The sequence below is a fragment of the Neltuma alba genome, unplaced genomic scaffold, assembly GCF_004799145.2.
Source record: "Neltuma alba isolate B1F8T4 unplaced genomic scaffold, ASM479914v2 tig00004432_pilon, whole genome shotgun sequence".
In the NCBI taxonomy this organism is placed as follows: domain Eukaryota; kingdom Viridiplantae; phylum Streptophyta; class Magnoliopsida; order Fabales; family Fabaceae; genus Neltuma; species Neltuma alba.
In genome coordinates this window covers 69,203-92,360 of record NW_021633704.1, presented here as the reverse complement: position 1 = coordinate 92,360, position 23,158 = coordinate 69,203, and the positions used below count along the sequence as shown (strand labels likewise).

Here is a 23,158-nt window from a genome sequence, read left to right as displayed (position 1 = left end):
CGCTAATGGCACCGTGTACTCGACTCTTAACATTTTATTTTGGAATGGATAATACGGAAGTTGTAAATTACATAAACACACAAACGTTAAATATAAATGTTTGGATATAAAATTAACCAAAATAAATAATTTGGATAAATTTATTAAAAATGATTGCTTTTCCTCATTTATAACATTTCTACAGTAGAAAGACTCCTTTTAGATAATTAACTTTATATGTAAAATATATACTTAAATAAAACACACATCGACCAATATCAATTCCAATTAATTCTAAATAACTAAGACTGTGGCCTCATCTATATATAATTCTAATTACGAAAGTTATCACATGATGAATAATTAAATAGCAGTGTTCTTAATTTTTTTGAACAAAAAAAAAGTGTTCTTAATTTCCACATTGAATAATCGCAGCTTCTTCAATATATGCCAACACATGTTGTCATCTATTTCTAATTATTTCCATAATTTATTCTCTTCCACATTGCCAAGGATCTTACACCTACCACTACCAGATTATTACGACATAAATTCACTTGATCATATTCTCTCCTTCAGCTACAAAAATAACGAAAAATGCATCTCTACATTGCAAGTCTCTCGTCAATTTTTTTTTTATAAATATTTTATCTTTACTTCTTAAAGTTGATCATCATTTTCTTTCTAAGCTGATAATTGTTTCGCAGCATGATTGCTGAAACTTGAAGATAAATGAACAGAATAGCGCGTCTTGGTTAGCCCCTTCGTGTTTGCATAATAAGTCACTCTATACATCTCATATATATATATAGAGTCATGAGTGGGCAAAAAGGAAAATGATGTAGCCATGAGCCCATGAGTTTCCCTATATACGTAAATAGGTTTGGAAAGGTTGGTATGATGAGGGACCAATAGGATATTGATTGACGATGAAAAGTGCTCCAGAAGAAGGGTCTTGGATGATCAACTCAACATATAAACTTTTTTCTAAAACCTAACGTCAACTTTTGGATGAGATAATCACGCATGAACTTTTATTCTCTATATATATATATATTAATTAGTTTTGGAGGTAAATATGCTTTATATATTCCAGAATATACCCACATATCAAAATCAGCATTGAAGGTGTAATCCATGTGAGCGCTTGATATTTGAAACTTGCACTCAATCAATTGAGGTCCCTTCAACGTGTTCTTCACCACTCCATATGTGCATATTACTGTGAGTTGTGATCTTTTGAGTCTGATACTTAAAGCTTGTTTCATCTAGCATTAGGATAACTTGAAGAAGAAGGACAAAGAGGAAGAAGAAGAACCAACCATAAAAGTAGCTGATCAGGGAGAGGAATAATTAGAAGAAATGGGCAGGTTTGTGTGGGGATGTCTTGTGTTTAGTTTTGTTTTGTTCATGACTGTGCCTGGAGCCCTTTCCTGGAGCAAAGAGGGTCACATGATGACTTGCAGAATTGCACAGGTACCTTTTGAAATTGTTCGATATATATATATATATGAATCTCCAATGATTTTGGAAATTGAATTTAAGAAAATAGTATGCATTTATGGTTTAGAAATGTTTTCAGTTGTCAGTTATTAGGTTTTCTCCATTCCCTTAGACTATTTGTGCACTTTTTTTTTTTTAAATTGCTTACTTCTTCTGTGCCATTTTTCTTTATATACATCCCCTCTCCACTCCTCTCCATTGGTACTGAATCTGAGTTATCCGTGCAATTCTTAATTAACAGGGTGGTCCTGCAAAAAAAAAATAGTAAGATAAAAAAAAATCCTTTGCATAAACAACAGGCGATGATAGTTTGAAAGGTGAACAGAATCACAATCAAACTCAGTACAGCGTAGCATGCTTTGCAAATCCTAAATCCTAAATTGTATAAATTAGAGCTGTCCCACGTCCTGCACAGTTCATAAGTTCGCATAGCTTCCTGTGACTAAACTATAGAAAGCATTACCATCTTACAACTACACTTGACCACGGCATAATGTAAGGCACTAGAGGGCATCCATATATTTGACCTAAATGACTATAATTTATTTGAGAGGTGTTAATTAAGTGGTATTGAATGGGGATGACAGTCACTGCTAGAGGCAGAAGCAGAAGAAGCAGTGAAGAATTTGTTGCCAGATTACGTGAAGGGAGACTTATCAGAACTGTGCGTATGGCCAGACCAGATCAGGCATTGGTACAAGTACAGGTGGACCAGCCCTCTTCACTTCATCGACACTCCTGACAATAAATGTTCTTTTGATTATTCCAGTATGTTCTTATTACTTTAATTAATCAACCCCAGTTCTTCTTCAGTAATTTGTACTACTCATAATCTCTCTTTAATTATCACACGCGCATGTACAGGGGATTGCCATGATTCCAATGATGTGCAGGACATGTGTGTTGCTGGCGCCGTCCAGAATTTCACTTCTCAGCTTCTGCACTATAAAGAAGGAACGGGTGATCGTCGACGTATGCTTCTTCTATTTTCAACCTCCCTCTGTTGTTTGTTTCAATGAAAAATTTTCACTCTTCTTAGCCTTCTAATGGATTCGCTTCAATTCTAATGCTGCTCCCTTCTGCAGATAATATGACTGAGGCCTTGTTGTTCTTGTCTCACTTTATGGGCGATATTCATCAGGTTTCTGACTTGTTTCTCTTCGACTTTCAATTTTTGCTTAGCTTCTTGCCAATCTCTAAGCTTCTGTTATAATGGGATTCTTTTTGCTGTTTCAGCCAATGCACGTTGGATTCACAAGTGACGAAGGAGGAAACACTATAGATCTCCGCTGGTTCAGGCACAAATCCAATCTCCACCATGTCAGTTTCATCTTTGTCGTAGTTTTTTTTTGTTCCAAAACAGAGGAACAATCAAGAAGAAAATGTCAAGACCCTTATTTCTTGTGTACATTGGTCATCAGTTTATCTGATTTTTATCTGATAAAGGATCTGATAGCAACTTAGATTTTGCCGATTTTCAAGTTACTTCACGCGTCATGATCCCCCCCCCCCTCTTGGTGCGACTTCAGGTGTGGGACAAGGAGATCATTGCCACTGCTTTAAAAGACTATTATGAAAAAGATTTCAACCTCCTATTGGAAGACATAGAGGGGAACTACACAGATGTAAAGACTCACAATCTGTCAAACTCCAACAAATAGTTTCTTGATTTGATTTATCCCATAACCACTTCAAATTAACTTGTATGATGAATCGTTAACAGGGTATCTGGTCAGATGATGTTCAATCTTGGAGTCACTGCAAAGATCTCTCCAGCTGTGTCAATAGGTGAGCTTCCTCAACACATTGTCTCTCCCGGACAGATCTTAAATCTCCTCACAATTGTGTATTTAGTTATATGATGTGAGCTTGTGTTTGAATGGTCAGCTGGGCAAAAGAGAGTATACAAATAGCCTGCAAATGGGGTTACAAAGGGGTTGAATCTGGCATGACTCTAGCAGGTAAGACGTTTATTCAACAACGTCAGGTTTACACAAATATTACATTCACATCAGCAAAACCGCGAGAGATGCTTATGCATGTGTACATGTATTTTATATACAGATGATTACTTCAACTCGAGAATGCCTTTGGTGATGAAACGAATAGCTCAAGGTGGGATTCGATTGGCCATGATTCTGAACGAGGTGTTTGGAGACTCTAAGGAAGGTTTTGCAGCTGCAACTTAAGAACTCTAACGACACCACACATAGGGGGACTGCAAAAACTAGCTGTCTAACCTTATTTATAATTATGTCTTTCCTTGTCGGGAAAAGGTATGTTGTATTCATTCGCGGATAAGAAATTCATGAAAAGATCCAATTCATTTCAGTTGATCAAATAAGACCATTATTACCATAGGCAACAAAGTTGTTGCCATATTTTTATGTCTATTCTGTATAAAGAGATTAATATTGTGTTATTAACCTTTGCCCAAGTTTCTGTTGAGTATGAGAACGAGATATTTTCATGTTCTAATATTATCTGCGACAATACTCAACAAAACACTTGACCAAGGTAATACTTTATATCTGTCAAAACTCTAAAAGCTTAAATATAATCAGCACTACTACTTCCCATGAAATGCTTCTAAACTTAAAATAATGATGCAGTACCAGTTCATCAAGCGTTGATATTAATCTTGATTGATTAAGAGATGGAAGTAAAGATAAAACATCTAACTCTTGGCCACAGCACTCTGATAATTTGGCTAGAATACTAGATGGCTAAATTTAATCTCTTTATAACAGACTAAGAAAAATGATAATAAGAAAATTTTCAATCAGCAAGCTCCGATCTTTGATTTTTCAGCTCTCAATTTGCTCTCCCTCTCGTTCCTGTGTTGTCTTGCTGTGTTGAATTCCAACATTATCTATTTCTAAAACATTTACGGTACATAATTTATTCGCTTTCACATGGCCGGCCAACGATATGGATGCTCGCTTACACCTACCAGATCATTAATTAGGACATTAATTGACTATACTCCCTCCTTCGGACAATATTCTATTTCATTCTTATCAACATCAAAAATAACAAATAAGGTATCTCAACATCACAAGCATTTAGTCAATTCTTTTTTCATATTTAATTTTTTTTTTTTTAGTTGTCACCATTTTCTTTCTAGGAGGCTAAATGCTTCCAAGCTGGATTACTGAATCTTGCAGATAATAATAATAAACAGAATAACGCGTCTTTGGTTAGCATGCATCTTCATTTTTGTAAGTCACGAAATATATATAAACCCCCTCTAATCCTTTTTATAATACAATTCTAATATTATCATCGAAACGATGAAGAGGTTTAAAACTTACTAGTTATTAGGGGTGTGCAAAAACCCGGTGGTCCGGTCCAGTCCAGTCCAACCCGAAGTGGTCTTGTCCGGTCCAGTCCAGTCCAAATTAACTATATAATGGAATTAAACTAGACTGGACCAGACTAGTTGGTCGGGCTGGACTGGGTTTCGGACCAAGTGATCATATCACCTAGATTGGTCCAGTCCAGTCTAGGTGAATTTTTTATTTTTCAATAATTTATAATTTAGATGGTGCCTTTAATTGTTTTTAATGTTTTTAGATATTTTTATGTATTTATGATGAAGTCTTAATATTTTAGGACGATTTGCATATGATTATAGGTATTTTTTATTGTCTTAATTGTACTTATCATGTTGAAATCTTATTTCTCATAAAGAAAAAAATTAAAAAAAAAAAAAGAAAATTGGACAACTGGACTGTCTGGACCAATCCACCAGTCTGGTAGACCAAGTCCAGTCCAACCCGACCTCGGGTCATCACTGGACCAGACCAGACCACAGACTATCAAACTCAGTCAGACCAAAAAATCAGACTAGCCTTCGGATTGGGCTCTGGTCCGGTCCGGTTCGTCCATTATGCAGCCCTACTAGTTATATCTGAAAATAAAAAAGAAAAGCCAAACCTTACCTCCAGTTAAACCCAAATGACGTAACTTTGAAAAGAGAAAAAAGAACCAACACTAAATAACAGTAATAACATGGAAAAAAAATATAATAAAGATCTCACACGGTTTCCTCAAGTGCCGAGGAGAGTATGTATATAAATGAATATATTGGCTACTTATGTAAATAGGTTTTGAAACCTAAACGCGTCAACTTTTGTATGAGATAATTATATTGCAAATAAACTTCTAGTCTGCTATATACGTATATTATATTTGGTTTTAATTTGGTGATACTTCCCCCTCGTCAAAGTCAACATATTGAGTGGTAATACTTAATAACAATTAATACTTACAATCAATGAATTGAAAACCCTTCAATACATATTATATACTCTCTGAGTTATAAATTAGTCTTACACTAAAAGCCTGTTTCATCTTGCATTTGAATTTGTTGAGGAAGAAGAAGACATAAAAAGTTTATCTCAGTGAGAGAGGGGGGAAGAGACAGAGAGAGATGAGTAGGTTTGTGTGGGGATCTCTTGTGTTGGTAGGGTTTATTTTGTTCATGACTGAGCCTGCTGCAGCTCTTGGCGGGAGCAAAGAGGATCATGCGCTGACCTGCAGAATTGCACAGGTACGTACACTTCTCATCTGATGTTTTTAATTCCCTAATCAGTGATTACAATTTACAAGTGATTGAAACTGTTCAAGGTATGTCTATATCTCCAACGATTTGGGAATTTGACTTGATGACTTCGAGATCTTTCAAGTGGTATTTCATGGCATGCGAAAAAGCCTTTTTTCTCTAAAAAGGGAGCGGAAAAAGTAAAACTAGACCGTGTGTTTGATATGCGCTGAAAATCAGTGATACAAATTTTAATCATAGTTAGGAAAATATGTTTTAGGAAAGCCTGTTGTATGATATGAGGATGGATAACTTATCTTCCCCTCTACAATAGTTGACAGATTTACTATTTCATTTACTACTATATGAGTAGAAGTTTAAAAGAAGAGCACATCTTAAAAAACTAACAAATGGAGATGCATTGTTATAAGTTGCATCTTGGGAATCTCACTCAAAAAAAGTGTGGTCTATTACAAGGTTAAACTTTATAGTAGTGTTTGGAGGAGGGTTTATTCAGGGGAAGGGAGAAAAAGAAGCAAGTGTATATGGGTAGAAAAAATGGAAGGAAAGAAAGGTAAAAATCTGTCTGTCTGTCTCTCTCTCTCTCTCTCATTCCAAGCCGAGATTTTTAACGGGAAGATAAATAATCTGTCACAGCCATACCTATTTTATCCATCTCGCTTAACACCTTTTTTAAATTTTTCTCTTCTGCCGTTTCCCCACGGTTCACGCGTTGTCGCCTTCCTCCTCCAGCAGCCGTCTCATCCACCTGCTCGTCGAGCCACCACCTCCGCCACCTGCTCCACCAAAGTCGATCGTGGCCGACGTGTGGACGTGTTTGGTCTCATGAACGTTAAGCTGGGTAAGCTACCAAAGAAGCTGTGTTCCCTGATTGAGGGTCTGGACCTGGAAGCCGCTGTGTGCCTCTGCGCCGCCTACAAAGCCAACGTCTTAGGTATCGACCTTAACCTTGCTGCTGAAGTGGACTTGTTTCTCAAATACTGTGGAAAAGGAACCGTGCAAAAGAAAAAGGCGGCGTCCCCAAAAAGGCTTCATCGCGCTTAATTAGTTCAATGCCTCTCTCAGTATCTCCACTTTTCTGCTGAGCTTTTTATTTTGATTTCTCTTTTCTTTCGGATTACAGCGTCAATAAGTTCTTGATATATTGTAGTTCTCTGCTGGTTGGAAGACTCCTCATCATTCCATTAGGTGACAATTAAATTGTATCAATAAAAAGTTTACATTTTTGCAGTGATCTATGATTCGAGGCTGGTTTTTGACTGATAAATTAATCAGCTGACGCCGAGGAACTCTATATATATATATATATATATATATATATATATATATATAATATACAAGACCAAGGTTCTAAATTGCATATCACTGTTGAATCATCCGGTCTTCCTCTTTCTGTTTCGCATGGCGCTGCATTGATAAGCATTTGATCAAGTTTCCGTTTGCATTATGCAATGGACATTTTCCTTTTATGTTTTCCTTCCATTGATGACCAATCTCTTTGTCAATCTCAGATTCTTTTAATACTATACACACGAAGCAAATATTTTGATTAGCCATAATCAGTTAATAAATTGGATTGAAATATGTTAATATTCTTCGTAATACTCAGAACCAATTAATAATGGTCGACTGAAGTTAAAGGCTGGATTTTAACATTATCTATTTCTAATCATTTACACAATTTATTCTCTTCCACATGGATAGCCAACGATGGATGTTACCCACCTACCCAATTATTAGGACATTAGTTCACTTAATTACGGTACTATATTCTTTCCTTCGTACACAATGTTCTATTTCATTCTTATCAACATCAAAAAATAACAACTAAGGCACGCATCTAACCATCACAACTCTCTCGTCAATTTTTTTTCCCCCATATTTTATAAATCCATGTGCTATAATTTCGAAGAAAACAAATAAACATTAAATTAGAGTAACATGCAGAAAGATGCAGTAGATATCTCACGTACGTAGTAGTCTTAATGATAAAAAGGATAAAGTGATGATTCTCCTTAAAGAACGGGAGAAAGTATGCATGTATGAATAGGATCATATTGATTGAAGAAGAGAAGTATGGTATACAAGTATATGGATCTTGGATGATCAGCTCAACATGTAAATCTATTTTAAAACCTAACCTCAACTTCTGTACGAGATAATTATATTGCAAATGAACTTCTAGTCTACTACGAATATTATGTAGTTTTAGTACGTATCAGAATATGCCCCTCATCAAAGTCAACATTGCAAGGTAATACTAAACAATTAAAACTTGCGTTCAATCAACAATTGAGAAGACAATTTTCATAAGTTTATTAACCATGTGGCTGAAAAATTGAAATAATAATCATAAAATATATAAAATATCATTTAATTTGACTTTGCCTATATTTATAAAAAGGTTTGGATTGGATAGGTTCATGTGACGATGTAAACAGAGGGGATCTTGGATGAACATCTCAGCATATAATTATATTGCAATGAACTTCGTCTCTACTGTATATTATTATTTAATTTTGGTGATGCCTTATACGCACCAGATCGAATATGCCCTTCATCAAAGTCAAAATTTGAGGGATGGTACTTAAACAATTAAAAGTCGCACTCAATCAATTGAGAACCCTTCTATATGTATACATATTCTAAGCTATGAAGTAGGACTCTGATATCTAGAGCTTGGAAGAAGATATAGAAGTTTATCTCAGAGAGAGAGGGAATGATGGGCAGGTCTGTGGGGGGATCTCTTGTGTTGAGTTTTGTTTTGTTCATGACTGTGCCTGGAGCTCTTGCCATGATTCCAATGGTGTGCAGGACATGTGTGTTGCTGGCGCCTTCCAGAACTTCACTACTCAGCTTCTGAATTATAAAGAAGGCAGTGGTGATCGTCGACGTATGCTGCTCCTCTTTTCACTCTCGCTTTCCCTTCTTTGTTTCAATGAAATATTTTGACTTTTATTGTTAATGGGTTGCTTCAATTCCGATGCTGCTTCGCTCTGCAGATAACATGACTGAGGCCTTGTTATTCTTGTCTCACTTCATGGGCGATATTCATCAGGTTTCTGGCTTGTTTCTCTTCGACTTCCAATTTTTGCTTAGCTTCTTGCCAATCTCTTAGCTTCTGTTATAATGGGATTCTTTTTGTTGTTTCAGCCAATGCGTGTTGGATTCACTAGTGACGAAGGAGGAAACACTGTAGATCTCCGCTGGTTCAGGCACAAATCCAATCTCCACCATGTAAGTTTCATCTTTATCATAGCTTTTTTTGTTCCAAAACAGAGGAACAATCAAAGAAGAAAAAGTCAAGACCCTTAACTCTTGAGTATATTGGTCCTCTGTTTATCTGGTAAAGGATCTGATAGCAACTTAGATTTTGCCGACTTTCAAGTTACTTCATGCGTCATGACTTCTTCTTTTTTACCCCTTGTTACTTCAGGTGTGGGACAAAGAGATCATTGCCACTGCTTTAAAAGATTATTATCAAAAAGATTTGAACCTCCTCTTGGAAGACATAGAGGGGAGCTACACAGATGTAAGGCACAATCTGTCAAACACCAACAAATAGTTTCTTGATTTGATTTATCCCATAATCACTTCGAATTAATTTGTATGATGAATTGTTAACAGGGTATCTGGTCAGATGATGTTCAATCTTGGAGTCACTGCGAAGATCTCTCTAGCTGTGTAAATAGGTGAGCTTCCTCAACACATTGTCTCTCCCAGACAGATTTTAAATCTCCTCAAATTATGTATTTATTTATATGATGTGAGCTTGTGTTTGCATGGTCAGCTGGGCAAAAGAGAGTATACAAATAGCTTGCAAATGGGGTTACAAAGGGGTTGAATCTGGTTTGACTCCAGCAGGTAAGACAATTCAACAATGTCAAGCTTACACAATCTTCATTCCATTCACATCAGCAAAACCGTGAGAGATGCTTATGCGTGTGTATGTGTAATTTATATACAGATGATTACTTCAACTCGAGAATGCCTTTGGTGATGAAGTGAATAGGGATTCGATTGGCCATGATTCTGAACCAGGTGTTTGGAGACTCTAAGGAAGGTTTTGCGGCTGCAACTTAAGAACTCTAACCACACCACAGGTAGGGGGGCTGCAAAAACTAGCTGTCTAACCTAGTTTATACTTATGTCATTCCTTGTCGAAAAAGAGTGTGTTGTATTCATTCGTGTATAAGAAATTCATAAAAAGATGCAATTCATTGTAGTTGATCAAATAAAGCCAATTACCACAGGCAACAAAGTTGTTTCCAGATTCTGACATCTTTTCTGTATAAAGAGATTAATATGATGTTCTTATATAACCTTTGCCCAAATTTCTGTTGTGTAAGAGAATGAGATATTTTCATGTTCTTCTAATATTAGCTACAACAATCTGCAAGAAAACACTTGACCAAGTTAATCTTTTATATCTGTCAAAACTGAAAACCTCAAGTATAACCATTACTGCCTTCCCATGAAAGGATTTTGAACTTAAAATATAGATGAAGTAACTTAAAATACAGATGAAGTACCAATTCATCAAATGCTGATATTAATCTTAACAAAGAGATGGAAGCAAAGATGAAACCTCTATCTTCTTGGCCAAAGCACTCTGATAATTTGCCTGGAATAATAGATGGTTTAATTTAATCTCCTTTTAACAAAAAAAATAAGAATAAGAACACGAAAATTTTCAATCAGAAAGCTCCAATCTTTCGTTTTCAGCTTTCACTTTGCTCTCCCTCTCGTCTGAATTTAATGATCGGCTGAATTCAATGGTTGAATTCCAGCATTATCTATTTCTAAGCATTTACATAATTTATTCTCTTTCACATGGCCAGCCAACTGTGTGGATGTTTCGACCAAATTATTAATTAGGACATCAATTGAGCATGTTCCCCCCTTCGGAGAATACTCTTTCATTCTTGTCCACATCAAAAATGACAATAAGGCATCTCAACTTCACAAGTCTTTCGTCAATTCCTTTTTCATATTTTATTTTTAACTTCTCGAAGTTTATCACCACGTTCTTTCCAGGCGGCTAAATGCTTCCAAGCTGAATTACTGGATGATGATGATGATAAAAAGAATAACGCGTTTTTGGTTAGCTTGCGTCTTCATTTTTGTAAGTCACGAAATACTCTCTCCGATCCATAACACAAAACCTCATTTAATTTTTATTTTAATTCTAAATATAAGATTTCAATCTATTTTGTCTCTCATATTTATATTTTTTTAAAAAAAATCTTTTTAATAATGATAGTTCTAGTCAGTACACTTGATTAGTAAGAATATTTCAGGAAAGACAATATATATTCATTACAAATAACTAACTTAACTTATTTTCTTAATCTCCTCAAATTAATCAACTAGTTCTTATAATTAGAACCAGAAGTAGCATATATAAACCCTCCTCTAATCTTTTTTATCAGACGATTATGATATTATCATCGAAACAATAAGAGGCTTAAAACTCACTAGTTATAGCTGAAAATTAAAAAGAAAAGCCAAACCTTATCATCATTTAAACGCACATGATGTAACTTTCAAAAATGAACCGACATTAAATGAGAGTAATCACATGGGAAAAAAAGGATAATAAATATCTCACACGGTGTCCTCAGGGACCGGAAAGAGTACGTCTATAAATGAATTTTATTGGCTACCTATGTAGATAGGTCTTGAAACCTAAACGTCAACTTTTGTATACAAGATAATAATATCGCAAATGAACTTCTAGTCTGCTATATATGTATATTATATTTAGTTTTGGTGTATTTAGCCTTGCAAGTGGTGCTTACTGATTCACACCAGAATTCACGCGCCCCGTGCTTCCCCCTCGTCAGCGAATTGGAAACCCTTCAACATGTAGTATTATATGTTCTCTGAGTTATAAATTAGTCTTATACTAAAAGCTTGTTTCATCTTGCATTTGATGAATTTGTTGAAGAAGAAGAGATAAAAAGTTTGTCTAAGCTGAGAGAGGTGGCGAGAGAGAGAGAGAGGGAGAGAGAGATGGGCAGGTTTGTGTGGGGATCTCTTGCGTTGGTAGGGTTTATTTTGTTCATGACTGTGCCTGCAGCTCTTGGCCGGATCAAAGAGGATCGTGAGCTGACCTGCAGAATTGCAAAGGTACGTACACTTCTGATATAATGCTTTTCCTCAATAAATTGATTAAGTCTTAAAATCAGTAATTACAAGCGATTGAAACCGTTCAGGTAATGTCTATATCTCCAGTGATTTGGGAAATTGACTTGGTGGCTTCTAGGTCTTTTAAGTGGTATTTCATATTTGGCATGCGAAAAAGATCTTTTTCCTCTGAAAAGGGAGTGAAAAAGGTAAATTAGACTTGTGACTTTGATGTGCGCTGAAATCAGTGATACAAATTTTAATCATAGTTAGCAAAATATGTTTTAGGAAAGCCTATTGTATGATATGAGGATGGATAACTTATCTTATCCTACAATAGTTGACAGATTTACTATTTCATTTACTACTATGTGAGTAGAAGTTTAAAAGAAGAGCACATCTTAAAAAACTGACAAATGGAGATGCATTGTTATAAGTTGTATCCTGGGAATCTCACTCAAAAAAAAAAAATGTGGTTTATTATGAGGTTAAAGTAGTGTTTGGAGGAGGGTTTATTCAGGGGAGGGGAGAAAGAGAAGCAAGTGCATATGGTTAGAAAAAATGGAAGGAAAGAAAGGTAAAAATCTGTCTCTTTTCTCTCTCTCTCATTCCAAGTCGAGATTTTTAACGGGGAGATAAATAATCTGTCGCAGCCATACCTATTTTATCCATCTCGCTTAAAACCTTCTTTTAATTTTTCTCTTCTGCCGTTTCTTAACGGTTCATGCGTTGTCGCCTTCCTCCTCCAGCCGCCGTCTCATCCACCTGCTCGTCCAGCCGCCACCTCCGCCACCTGCTCCGCCAAAGCCGATCGTGGCCGACGTGTGGACTTGTTTGGTCTCATGAACGTTAAGCTGGGGAAGCTACCAAAGAACCTGTGTTCCCTGATTCAGGGTCTGGACCTGGAAGCCGCCGTGTGCCTCTGCGCCGCCTTTAAAGCCAACGTCTTAGGTATCGACCTTAACGTTGCCACTAAAGTGGACTTGTTTCTCAAGTACTGTGGAAAAGGAACTGTGCAAAAGAAAAAGGCAGCGTCCCCAAAAAGGCTTCATCGCGCTTAATTAGTTCAATGCCTCTATGAGTATCTCCACTTTTCTGCTGAGCTTTTTATTTTGATTTCTCTTCTCTTTCGGATTGCAGCGTTAATAAGTTCTTGATATATTGTAGTTCTCTGATGGTTGGAAGACTCCTCATCATTCCATTAGGTGACAATTAAATTGTATCAATAAAAAGTTTACATTTTTGCGATGATCTATGATTCCCCTGGAGGCTGGTTTTTGACTGATAAATTAATCAGCTGACCCCGAGAAACTATATATATATATATATATACACACACACACACACACACTACCTCCTGTCCTTGATATAAAACCTTGTTTGACTTTTATTTTGACCCTAAATATAAGACTTCAATCCACTTTGTCTCTCATATTTACTTAATTTTTTTTAAAATAATCTTTCTAATAATTATAGTTCTAGTTAATACACTTGATTAGCAAGGATATTTTAGGAAAGATAACACATATTTAGAATAAATAACTAACTCAACTTACTTTCCTAATCTCCTCAAATTAGTCAACTGACTCTTATAATTAGGATCCAAGGCAGTATAATACAAGACCAAGGTTCTAAATTGCATATCACTGTTGAATCATCCGGTCTTCCTCTCTCTGTTTCGCATGGCGCTGCATTGATAAGCATTTGATCAAGTTTACTTTTGCATTATGCAATGGACATTTTCCTCTTATGTTTTCCTTCCGTTGACCAATGTCTTCGTCAATCTCAAATTCTTTTAATACTGCACACACATGAAGCAAATATTTTGATTAGCCATAATCAATTAACAAATTAGATTGAAATAAGTTAATATTCTTTGTAATAATCAAAACCATTTAATAATGGTCGACTGAAGTTAAAGGTTGGGTTTTAACATTATCTCTAATAATTTACATAATTTATTCTCTTTCACATGTGGATGTTACACACCTACTGAATTATTAGGACATTAATTGTCTTAATTAATTACGGTACTCTATTCTTTCCTTCGCACAATATTCTATTTCATTCTTATCAACATCAAAAATAACAACCAAGGCATGCATCTCACTATCACAAGTCACTCGTCAATTTTTTTTCATATTTTATAAACATATATACTATAATTTCGAAGCAAAATAATCAACATTAAACAAGAGTAACGTGCAGAAAGATGTAACAAATATCTCACGTCCGTAGTAGTCTTAATAATAAAAAGGATAAAATAATGTTTCTCCTTGAGAACGGGAGAAAGTATGTATAAATATGATCATATTGATTGAAGAAGAGAAGTGTGGCATATAAGCATATGGATCTAGGATGATCAGCTCAACATGTAAATCTATTTTAAAACCTAACCTCAACTTCTGTACGAGATAATTATATTGCAAATGAACTTCTAGTCTGCTACGTATATTATTTTGTTTTAGTACGTATCAGAATATGCCTCTCATCAAAAGTCAACAATGAGGGGTAATACTTAAAAAATTCAAACTTTCATTCAATCAATAATTGAGAAAATAATTTTTCCTCAATAAATTAATTAACCATGTGGCTTAAAAATTAATATAATCATAATATATATAATATGATTTAATCATCAGTTTCCCCATATAAATACTTTTGGATCGGATAGTTTCATATGATGATGGATCAGTAAGTTAAACAAAGGGAATCTTGGATGAACATCTCAACACATAATTATATTGCACATGAATTTCGTGTCTACTATATATATTATTTAGTTTGCTGATGCCTTATACGTACCAGATCGAATATGCCCTTCATCAAAGTCAACATTTGAGGGATAGTACTTAAACAATTAAAACTTGCACTCAATCAAAACCGTTCAATATGTATATATATTCTTAGCTATGAATTAGGACTCCCATACATAAAGCTTGTTTCATCTGGCATCTGAAGTTCCTGAAGAAGAAGAGGATATAGAAGTTTATCTTAGAGAGAGAGAGAGAGACAGAGAATGATGGGTAGGTTTGTGTGGGGATCTCTTGTGTTGAGTTTTGTTTTGCTCATGACTGTGCCTGGAGCTCTTGCCTGGAGCAAAGAAGGACATACGTTGACCTGCAAAATTGCACAGGTACCTTCTCATAATGTTTCTCCTCAAAAACAGTCTTAAGACCAGTAATTACAAGTGACTGATGTCCTAATTCTCCAATGATTTGGAAAATTTACTTGAAGAAGTTAGTACAGAGATAAGGTTTCAAAGTCTTTTTAGTGGCAATCTATTAGCTATTAGGTTGTTTTTATTCCCTTAGTTCATGCTTGAGTCTTTCCTAAAAAGTGAATGAAAAAGGGGAAGTTAGATTTATGTGTTTGGCATATTGTTTGTAAGTTTATGAGGCTAAGGAATTTTACCACCTAATATATTAGTCCTCTGGAATTGGTTGTTCTTTTAAATTTGTACTCATAACAGATGATATATAGTGCACCTCTTCTAGAAATTATAAAAAAAAAGGAAAAAAAATAAAATCTTAACAATATTAAAAATAAGGAATGACAAATTCCATGCAGAAATGTTCTATACTCGATTATTTAATTAGAAAGAAATTATTGTCAATGACAAGTTATCCTAGTGACAACGCCACCCTTCATGTTTGAATGAGGTCTCAGACTCAAGCTAATTGACCCAATTGAGTCGTTTGACTCAATTGACACTAAGCACCCCCTAAATTTTACTTAAGCATACATGTTTGATCCTAAATGAATATGATAAGCACATAACTTCCTGCCCATAGATTTAAAAATAGTATCTTAGATAGATGTAATGGAATGGGTATATTTGCTAATATAAGTGGCATTATATGAATAACAGTCGCTGCTAGACGCAGAGGCAGAAGAAGCAGTGAAGAAATTGTTGCCTGATTATGTGGAAGGAGACTTATCAGAACTGTGCTTATGGCCAGACAGGATCAGGATTTTCCACAAATATAGGTGGACCAGCCCTCTTCACTTCATCAATACTCCTGATAACCTATGCTCTTTTGATTATTCACGTATGTTCTTCTCCAATCTTTCTTCAATCATTTGTACTTGTAACGACAAGAGCAAGAGACAAAGTAAACACTCTGTAATGAATAGGTCACGAGGAATAGACAACAATCTCAACTCAGGTCTAATACCGAATTAATAACTTACCATAATTATAATCATTGTGATAGGTTAACAATCCGTTGAAAATCATACATCAGTTATAATCTGATCATATATAATTTTCATTAACAGTATCTTTCACACAAATTTATAGGGGATTGCCATAACCCTAAGGGGGAGCAGGACATGTGTGTTGCTGGGGCCATCAAGAATTTCACCTCTCAACTTCTTCATTATAAAGAAGGCACTGGCGATCCTCGACGTATATGCTTCTTCCCTTTTCACTCTCTCCTTTAATTTCCAAGAAAAATTTCACAGTTCTTGTTCATGGTTTGCTTCTTCATTCTGCAGAGAATATGACTGAGGCCTTGTTGTTCTTGTCTCACTTCGTGGGAGATATTCATCAGGTTTCTCAATCATTTCCCTTTAACTCTTAATTCTTGCTTGGTTTATTACCAATTGGTGAGCTTCTTCGGTTACCATGGAATTCTTCTTGTTGTTTCAGCCATTGTGTGATGAGCATAAGCCCAAAGGGAGAGCCATCCCAAAGACTAGCCTATTAGGAGGGAGAGCCCCTTGAACTTATAAACCCCACAACACTTGTGAGATTCCCCAATGTGGGACTCATAACAGAGCACCCCTCTCGAGAGCCGACGTCCCCGGCGGCTCCACTCTACGGCACTTCACTCGGTCTTCTTACCGGTCAGAACCCTCCGCAGGTAGCCCTTTCCGGTTGGCCGACTCTCAACGAAAGCACCAATGTGATGAACCCTTACAAGAGACAGCAAAAACAGTATATTCGTAGGGCTCAAAATCAGATTCAAAGACTAACTGCCACTCGAGGTAGATATATATATATACTGGGGTACATGACAATGAACTAGAGACGAAGCAATGACAAAAGAAAACAGTAGCAGAAAAAGAAATGACAGTAGAAAATAACTCAGAGAGAAGCAGAGGGGAAGAAGCAGACGCCAGAGAGAGTAGATTCTTCAGCAAAATTCCTTTTTTTCAGCAGTCTTTCGCCCCCCATCTATATACACTTTCATCTTAACCTATTCCACCTCTCTTGGGCCCATTCAAATAAGCATATGGCCCAATAGTCCTATTCTCATGGCCCAAATCTTTCTTAATGCTAAGCCCATTCATTACATTACTCTCCCCTTCGAAATTGACCTTGTCCTCAAGGTCAAAAGATTGCGTTGGCATACCGTGAAGAAATTCCCAAGTAGTAGCCTGTATAGTCGTGAACCTTTGCTTCCTTGACATGAAGAATACATGGAAAGGTTTAGTTGTGGTAGCTGGAGAATGAAACAGCGTTGAAAAGGCCTCAACTATGCCAAAACTTGAACATATTTGGAACCCGTTATAAAATGCATTTGTGTGTCCAAGATATTCTCTCTGCACTGTGATCAAATGAAGGACTTGTCTAGAAGGATCCCAAATAATTTTTGAAAGTATACACCCTATGCAATTAACCCAACCGGTAAAGGCAAGGGTGAAGAGCGTGGATCCTCCTTTGAATATAGAAAATTGTATCTGCATGAAAGAAGCATGCTCATGTAGCCTTAAAGTAGGTTCGATAAAATCTAAATGAAATACCCAAGTCCAATAACGATACTCATATTTTCCGAGCCACACAAGTAGTGTTTTGCTTGCCAAGTTTCTCCAAAAGCCATATATCATTAAATGTAGAAGAAAGGATTGCAGAAACTCCATAGTAGTATCAAGTAGAAATTTCCATTCCATGCTACTAATGCTTCTGAGCCACTCTACCATAATAACATAAAGAAAGTGCAGCGTAGGAGCAATCGCAGGAAGCCTTCGAAAGTGGAAATAAAAACCAGGGCCAAGATAGCATAACAGGTCACCATGACAAATTGCACTCATCAAAGCATAAATTTGTGACACTTGCGCAATATCATTTGTAACAGGTAAAAATGTATCAACAGCCCAATGTACAACCTGAGCCACGTCAATAATATTTTCATGTGCATCTGCTTGTGTGCGTAAAAAAGGTTGGTGCAGGGCACAAATAGTTTTATTAGTGTTGCCACCTTGAATCTTGCTCAGAGAAAGAACCATAATCTGAGCACATTCCATGGAAACCCAATCCAAGATAATCAGGAATCCATTATGCTTAGCATCTCCAAGATCGAATAGAAAATGAGAAAGTGAAAGACCAATAACAGAGATAAAAGTTGAGAGGCAGCCATATATCAAACCCAAAGCGGGCATCTCAATGCGCCAATTAAGTATAGTGCCCCCATCAGAAATGAAACAAAGCATCACATTCTGAACACATTGTAGCAAAAGTACTGAAATCATACTATCCAAAACAGTTGGCGATATTTGAGAATAACGAGTAATATTGCGATAAGGCCAACAAAATGTCGCACCAGGATCAAACACAAAAATATAAGCACCCAAGGCTGTGAAGCCGTGAAAGGTAGGAAATGGGACGAACAGAGCATGTTGAGGCTCACCTATTGAAGATTCCAACGTCCACCAGGTTTGTTCATGGTAAGGGGTTGATTGCGTCAGAATCAATCTGTCGTGCAGAGCCACCTTTGCCTCGCAACACAAGGAGTCCTCAACCAACATGTTAAGATCGACACCTCCATTACCAAGCTTAGAGACAAATGCGATAGTCACTCTTGCTGCAGAGGTTGGGATTGAATCTAGAACAGAATCACCATGGTGAAGTTGTGCGGAACTTAAGGCAAAGCGAGTAGTTATAGCCACGTAGTCTGCAAGATTTGGCCTTATAAAGCCGTCGGCAGCTCCATCTGCTTCGCCTTTCCTACTTGGGGCAAGTTCTGTATCGTCCCTTTTCGATTCAGTTTCATCTGCAGCTTCCGGTTCTTCTGTGTTTGGTTCATCACGGGCTTTGGAAGAAAGGACTTCAACAGAGATCGGTGCGGCACCGTCGTTAGTCACGGACGGTGTACCAGCCGAAGCCAACGGTACGTCATACTCTCGGATAGCTCTTTGAAGTTCCAGTCGTATCGCAGCCAATTCAGAGCCTGAGTTTGAAGGTAGGTTGGACTTTTCCATCTGCGCTACCAAGGAATCAAAAGCATTAAGTAGTCGCAAAACAGAAGCATCAAGTCGGGTCCACTGTAAATTCTGGTCAACAATGAGGTGATCATTATGGCTACCGTGAGAGTAAGTTGCAGGAAAAAGTCGCTCCATCCCCGTTTAGCAAGAGGTCAATGAAAGCACCAATGTTATGAGCATAAGCCCAAAGGGAGAGCCCATCCCAAAAGACTAGCCTATTAGGAGGGAGAGCCCCTTGAACTTATAAACCCCACAACACTTGTGAGATTCCCCAATGTGGGACTCATAACAGAGCACCCCTCTCGAGAGCCGACGTTCCCGGCGGCTCCACTCTACGGCACTTCACTCGGTCTTCTTACCGGTCAGAACCCTCCGCAGGTAGCCCTTTCCGGTTGGCCGACTCTCAACGAAAGCACCAATGTGATGAACCCTTACAAGAGACAGCAAAAACAGTATATTCGTAGGGCTCAAAATCAGATTCAAAGACTAACTGCCACTCGAGGTAGATATATATATATACTGGGGTACATGACAATGAACTAGAGACGAAGCAATGACAAAAGAAAACAGTAGCAGAAAAAGAAATGACAGTAGAAAATAACTCAGAGAGAAGCAGAGGGGAAGAAGCAGACGCCAGAGAGAGTAGATTCTTCAGCAAAATTCCTTTTTTTCAGCAGTCTTTCGCCCCCCATCTATATACACTTTCATCTTAACCTATTCCACCTCTCTTGGGCCCATTCAAATAAGCATATGGCCCAATAGTCCTATTCTCATGGCCCAAATCTTTCTTAATGCTAAGCCCATTCATTACACATTGCATGTTGGATTCACCAGTGACGAAGGAGGCAACACCATAGCACTCCGCTGGTTCAGGCGCAAATCCAATCTCCACCATGTAAGTTTCATCTTTATCATCAGTTTTTCTCCAAAACAGAGGAAGAGCCAAAGAAGAAAATGTCAAAATCATTAATTCTTTCGCCAATTTTTAAGTTACTTCAAATGACAGGAGATTTTTCTTGTCTGACCTCAGGTCTGGGACAAAGAGGTCATTGTCACTGCTTTAAAAGATTACTATGAAAAGGATTTGAACCTTCTCTTGGAAGATTTAGAGGGGAACTACACAGATGTAAGACACAACCTGACTAGCTTCAACACATAGTTCTCTTAACTAGGGCTACCATAGAACAAAATTAACCAAACACTTCAAATTCACTTGTACGATGAATTGTTAACAGGGTATCTGGTCAGATGATGTTCCATCTTGGAGTCACTGTGATGACCTCTCTAAGTGTGTAGACAGGTGAGAGATTCCTCAACATATTGCCTCTCCCAGACAAACCTTAGATCCCCCTCACATCATACTTATATGCTCTTGTTTTTAAATGGACAGGTGGGCAAAAGAGAGCATAAATATAGCTTGCAAATGGGCTTACAAAGGGGTTGAAGCTGGTATGACTCTAGCAGGTAAGATAATTATTTAACAATGTCAAGTTCACACACAATCTTTATTCCATTCACATCAGCAAAAGCTGAACAAAGATTCATCACAACTATGAGATACTTAAGCCTCTGTGTGTGTGTGTGTGTAATTTTATATACAGATGATTACTTCAATACGAGGATGCCATGGGTCATGAAACGAATAGCCCAAGGTGGGATTCGATTGGCCATGATTTTGAACCAGGTGTTCGGGGACGCCCAAGAAGGCTTTGTGGCTACAACTTAAAGCACTCTAATAACCACCACAGATAGCGACTACAAATGTTTGTTGTCTAATGTCATTTCCTATCATTTGGTATTTGCGAATCATAGTTTTCATTTAGCGGGATGAAGGAAAAAGAAAGTATGTCAGATTCATTCGTGTAATGAGAAATTCATAAGATGCAATTCAATGCAGTTGATCAAATAAAGCCACTACCATAGGCAACAAATAAAAGTTACGTTGTAGAACTTGATTTGAACTTCCACTTTTTATACAATTTAACAAGTTGAAACATGGAGGGATTCTTTTGTACTATTAATACTTCAATGATTTCGTTGTCATTATGCCTGATTCTTGTATTTGTCTTCAGATAAGAGATGTAACTTAAACTTATTGGCCTAAAAGAATTAAGACATGCAACGATCATTTAGTAAAATAAAAAATGTAAGAAAAATTTTAACTTTACTACTATAAAATTCAAGGAGAGTTTATCAGAACTGGTGTACTAACCATGATATTGTCAAGGATTGTCAGGACCAGCTTGAGAAGATCATAAGCGACTTTCTAAAGTTATGAAAGTGAGAAAAATTATGCCTTATATGAAGGAGAGAATACATGTAGGACATACTCAAAATTAATGCAATAAACATTCACATAGAATTCTTATAACATCAAAGTTATGCAGTGGAAGACAAATAGCGTATTTTAACTAAGGTATGTTTTTTATTACCTTAGGGCTAGTCTTAGAGGTGCATGCATCCTATGAAGATAATTCCAAGTGTGCGTAAAATCTGCTGATATAAGCAGCAGAAGGATTAGTTCTTCATACTGTTTTGGGCACTACCCATTCACATAGTCATATATACCTCTTTCAAACAGATTTTTAGTGATCTGGTTTTAAGAAATTAAGGATAAAACCGAGAAAATTTTCAATTAGAAAGATCCAAAGTTTCATCTACAACTTGCTTTCAATTTTCTCTGCCTCTCGTTCCCGTCGTTGTATTGTTGGTGTTATATGAAACTTACCAAGATCTGAAGAATTTGATTATTCAGTTCTGTATATACTGTATAGGATCCAATGGGATTGAGGGCTGCTGGATTAATAAGTTGGGTGGTATACTGATATAGTACTCAGCTTAACTAACACGTGTACTACAAAGGAAGAACATGTTACCTAGGAAACCACACTTGTGTTTGGTAGAGACCACAATCTCTCTCTCTCTCTCTCGAAAAAGAATGCAAATTGAAGAGGTAAATTGTGGAGTCTCACTCTACACGTAAGTGTAATAAGCTGAAGGAACAGGTTCTGCTACGTGTCCCTATACTAGACAACCACGCCCATCTCTGCAAAATAGAAGATAAGTTTATCTCTTCTCCTGAACAGAATAAGCCACAAATGTTCATCATACTTCATAGTTATTTTATTCTTCTATTCACAATGCATCATGATGAGGTAGAACTTATTGATATTCCAATTTGTTGTTACTTTCCATAAAACTTTGTGCTGGAATCAGATCTGGCAGTGCTAATTTGTGACTCAAAGGTGATCAAAAGAGAATCTTTGATGTTGATCGTGAGAAGAAATACAGAGCCACACTAAGTCAACTTCCATTTGCTCCCAAAAAACGAAAGAAATTACAAAACCAGAGGTGAAGGGTGACAAAGGCACAAGACAAACATTATCAGAAGCTCATAATGTCCCCCTGAGAGAGAAATATCAGCTAGAACAGTAAAACTAGAAGCTACTATACAACACAAACAACTCTCTCCCCCTCTGTGTGTGTGTGTAAATCTCTCTGTTAACAAAACTGGGGATGGGCTTAGAAGCAGGGGAATGAATCAGGAGAAGTGAACACATTTGGAAGTGAAGGAGAAGGCCGAAGAGAAAGAGTGAAGCAGAGCCACCACGATCCCCAACTTAACTTGACCCCTCTGCGGTATCAAACGTCGTCCAGAGAATCTTTGCGACAAACCACCGCCATTTCTTCTTGTTGTCCTCATTTCAGCCATCTCTGACCTCTCTCTCTCTAGCTTCAATCTCAGAAAGCGAAACAGAGACTATATAACTC

At 36.9% G+C, this 23,158-nt stretch overlaps 4 protein-coding genes across 4 annotated transcripts; all 4 read left to right on the top strand.

Annotated features, from left to right (window-relative positions):
• Nucleotides 1-1,289: 1,289 nt before the first annotated feature.
• On the top strand, nt 1,290-3,922 carry LOC114744688 (endonuclease 1-like). The gene is made up of 9 exons (XM_028932857.1): nt 1,290-1,455; nt 2,070-2,250; nt 2,347-2,454; nt 2,568-2,623; nt 2,719-2,802; nt 3,012-3,107; nt 3,206-3,270; nt 3,370-3,443; nt 3,547-3,922. The coding sequence occupies exons 1-9, from the start codon at nt 1,342-1,344 to the stop codon at nt 3,669-3,671; spliced, it is 903 nt and encodes a 300-aa protein (XP_028788690.1). The 5' UTR covers nt 1,290-1,341; the 3' UTR covers nt 3,672-3,922.
• Nucleotides 3,923-5,921: 1,999 nt separating this feature from the next.
• On the top strand, nt 5,922-7,196 carry LOC114744689 (putative lipid-binding protein AIR1). The gene is made up of 2 exons (XM_028932858.1): nt 5,922-6,037; nt 6,785-7,196. The coding sequence occupies exons 1-2, from the start codon at nt 5,969-5,971 to the stop codon at nt 7,091-7,093; spliced, it is 378 nt and encodes a 125-aa protein (XP_028788691.1). The 5' UTR covers nt 5,922-5,968; the 3' UTR covers nt 7,094-7,196.
• A 1,078-nt stretch (nt 7,197-8,274) lies between these two features.
• LOC114744724 (endonuclease 1-like) lies at nt 8,275-10,057 on the top strand. Its single transcript, XM_028932895.1, has 8 exons — nt 8,275-8,303; nt 8,836-8,942; nt 9,052-9,107; nt 9,203-9,286; nt 9,486-9,581; nt 9,677-9,741; nt 9,840-9,913; nt 10,017-10,057. The coding sequence occupies exons 1-8, from the start codon at nt 8,275-8,277 to the stop codon at nt 10,055-10,057; spliced, it is 552 nt and encodes a 183-aa protein (XP_028788728.1).
• Nucleotides 10,058-15,138: 5,081 nt separating this feature from the next.
• On the top strand, nt 15,139-21,433 carry LOC114744690 (endonuclease 1-like). The gene is made up of 9 exons (XM_028932859.1): nt 15,139-15,314; nt 16,050-16,230; nt 16,482-16,589; nt 16,679-16,734; nt 20,187-20,282; nt 20,418-20,513; nt 20,623-20,687; nt 20,778-20,851; nt 20,989-21,433. Exons 1-9 carry the CDS (start codon nt 15,198-15,200, stop codon nt 21,111-21,113), a joined length of 918 nt encoding a protein of 305 aa, XP_028788692.1. The 5' UTR covers nt 15,139-15,197; the 3' UTR covers nt 21,114-21,433.
• Nucleotides 21,434-23,158: the final 1,725 nt, after the last annotated feature.

Excerpts from the sequence above, each read along its gene's own strand:
- LOC114744688 (XM_028932857.1), top strand. The coding sequence starts at position 1,342 with ATGGGCAGGTTTGTGTGGGGATGTCTTGTGTTTAGTTTTGTTTTGTTC. Across the intron at positions 2,624-2,718 it reads TTATGGGCGATATTCATCAG|CCAATGCACGTTGGATTCAC; the intron begins GTTTCTGACTTG and ends TTGCTGTTTCAG. Across the intron at positions 3,108-3,205 it reads TAGAGGGGAACTACACAGAT|GGTATCTGGTCAGATGATGT; the intron begins GTAAAGACTCAC and ends AATCGTTAACAG.
- LOC114744689 (XM_028932858.1), top strand. The coding sequence starts at position 5,969 with ATGACTGAGCCTGCTGCAGCTCTTGGCGGGAGCAAAGAGGATCATGCG. Across the intron at positions 6,038-6,784 it reads TGACCTGCAGAATTGCACAG|CCGTCTCATCCACCTGCTCG; the intron begins GTACGTACACTT and ends CTCCTCCAGCAG.
- LOC114744724 (XM_028932895.1), top strand. The coding sequence starts at position 8,275 with ATGCCCCTCATCAAAGTCAACATTGCAAG. Across the intron at positions 8,943-9,051 it reads AGGCAGTGGTGATCGTCGAC|ATAACATGACTGAGGCCTTG; the intron begins GTATGCTGCTCC and ends TTCGCTCTGCAG. Across the intron at positions 9,582-9,676 it reads TAGAGGGGAGCTACACAGAT|GGTATCTGGTCAGATGATGT; the intron begins GTAAGGCACAAT and ends AATTGTTAACAG.
- LOC114744690 (XM_028932859.1), top strand. The coding sequence starts at position 15,198 with ATGATGGGTAGGTTTGTGTGGGGATCTCTTGTGTTGAGTTTTGTTTTG. Across the intron at positions 16,590-16,678 it reads AGGCACTGGCGATCCTCGAC|AGAATATGACTGAGGCCTTG; the intron begins GTATATGCTTCT and ends TTCATTCTGCAG. Across the intron at positions 16,735-20,186 it reads TCGTGGGAGATATTCATCAG|CCCATTCATTACACATTGCA; the intron begins GTTTCTCAATCA and ends CTTAATGCTAAG.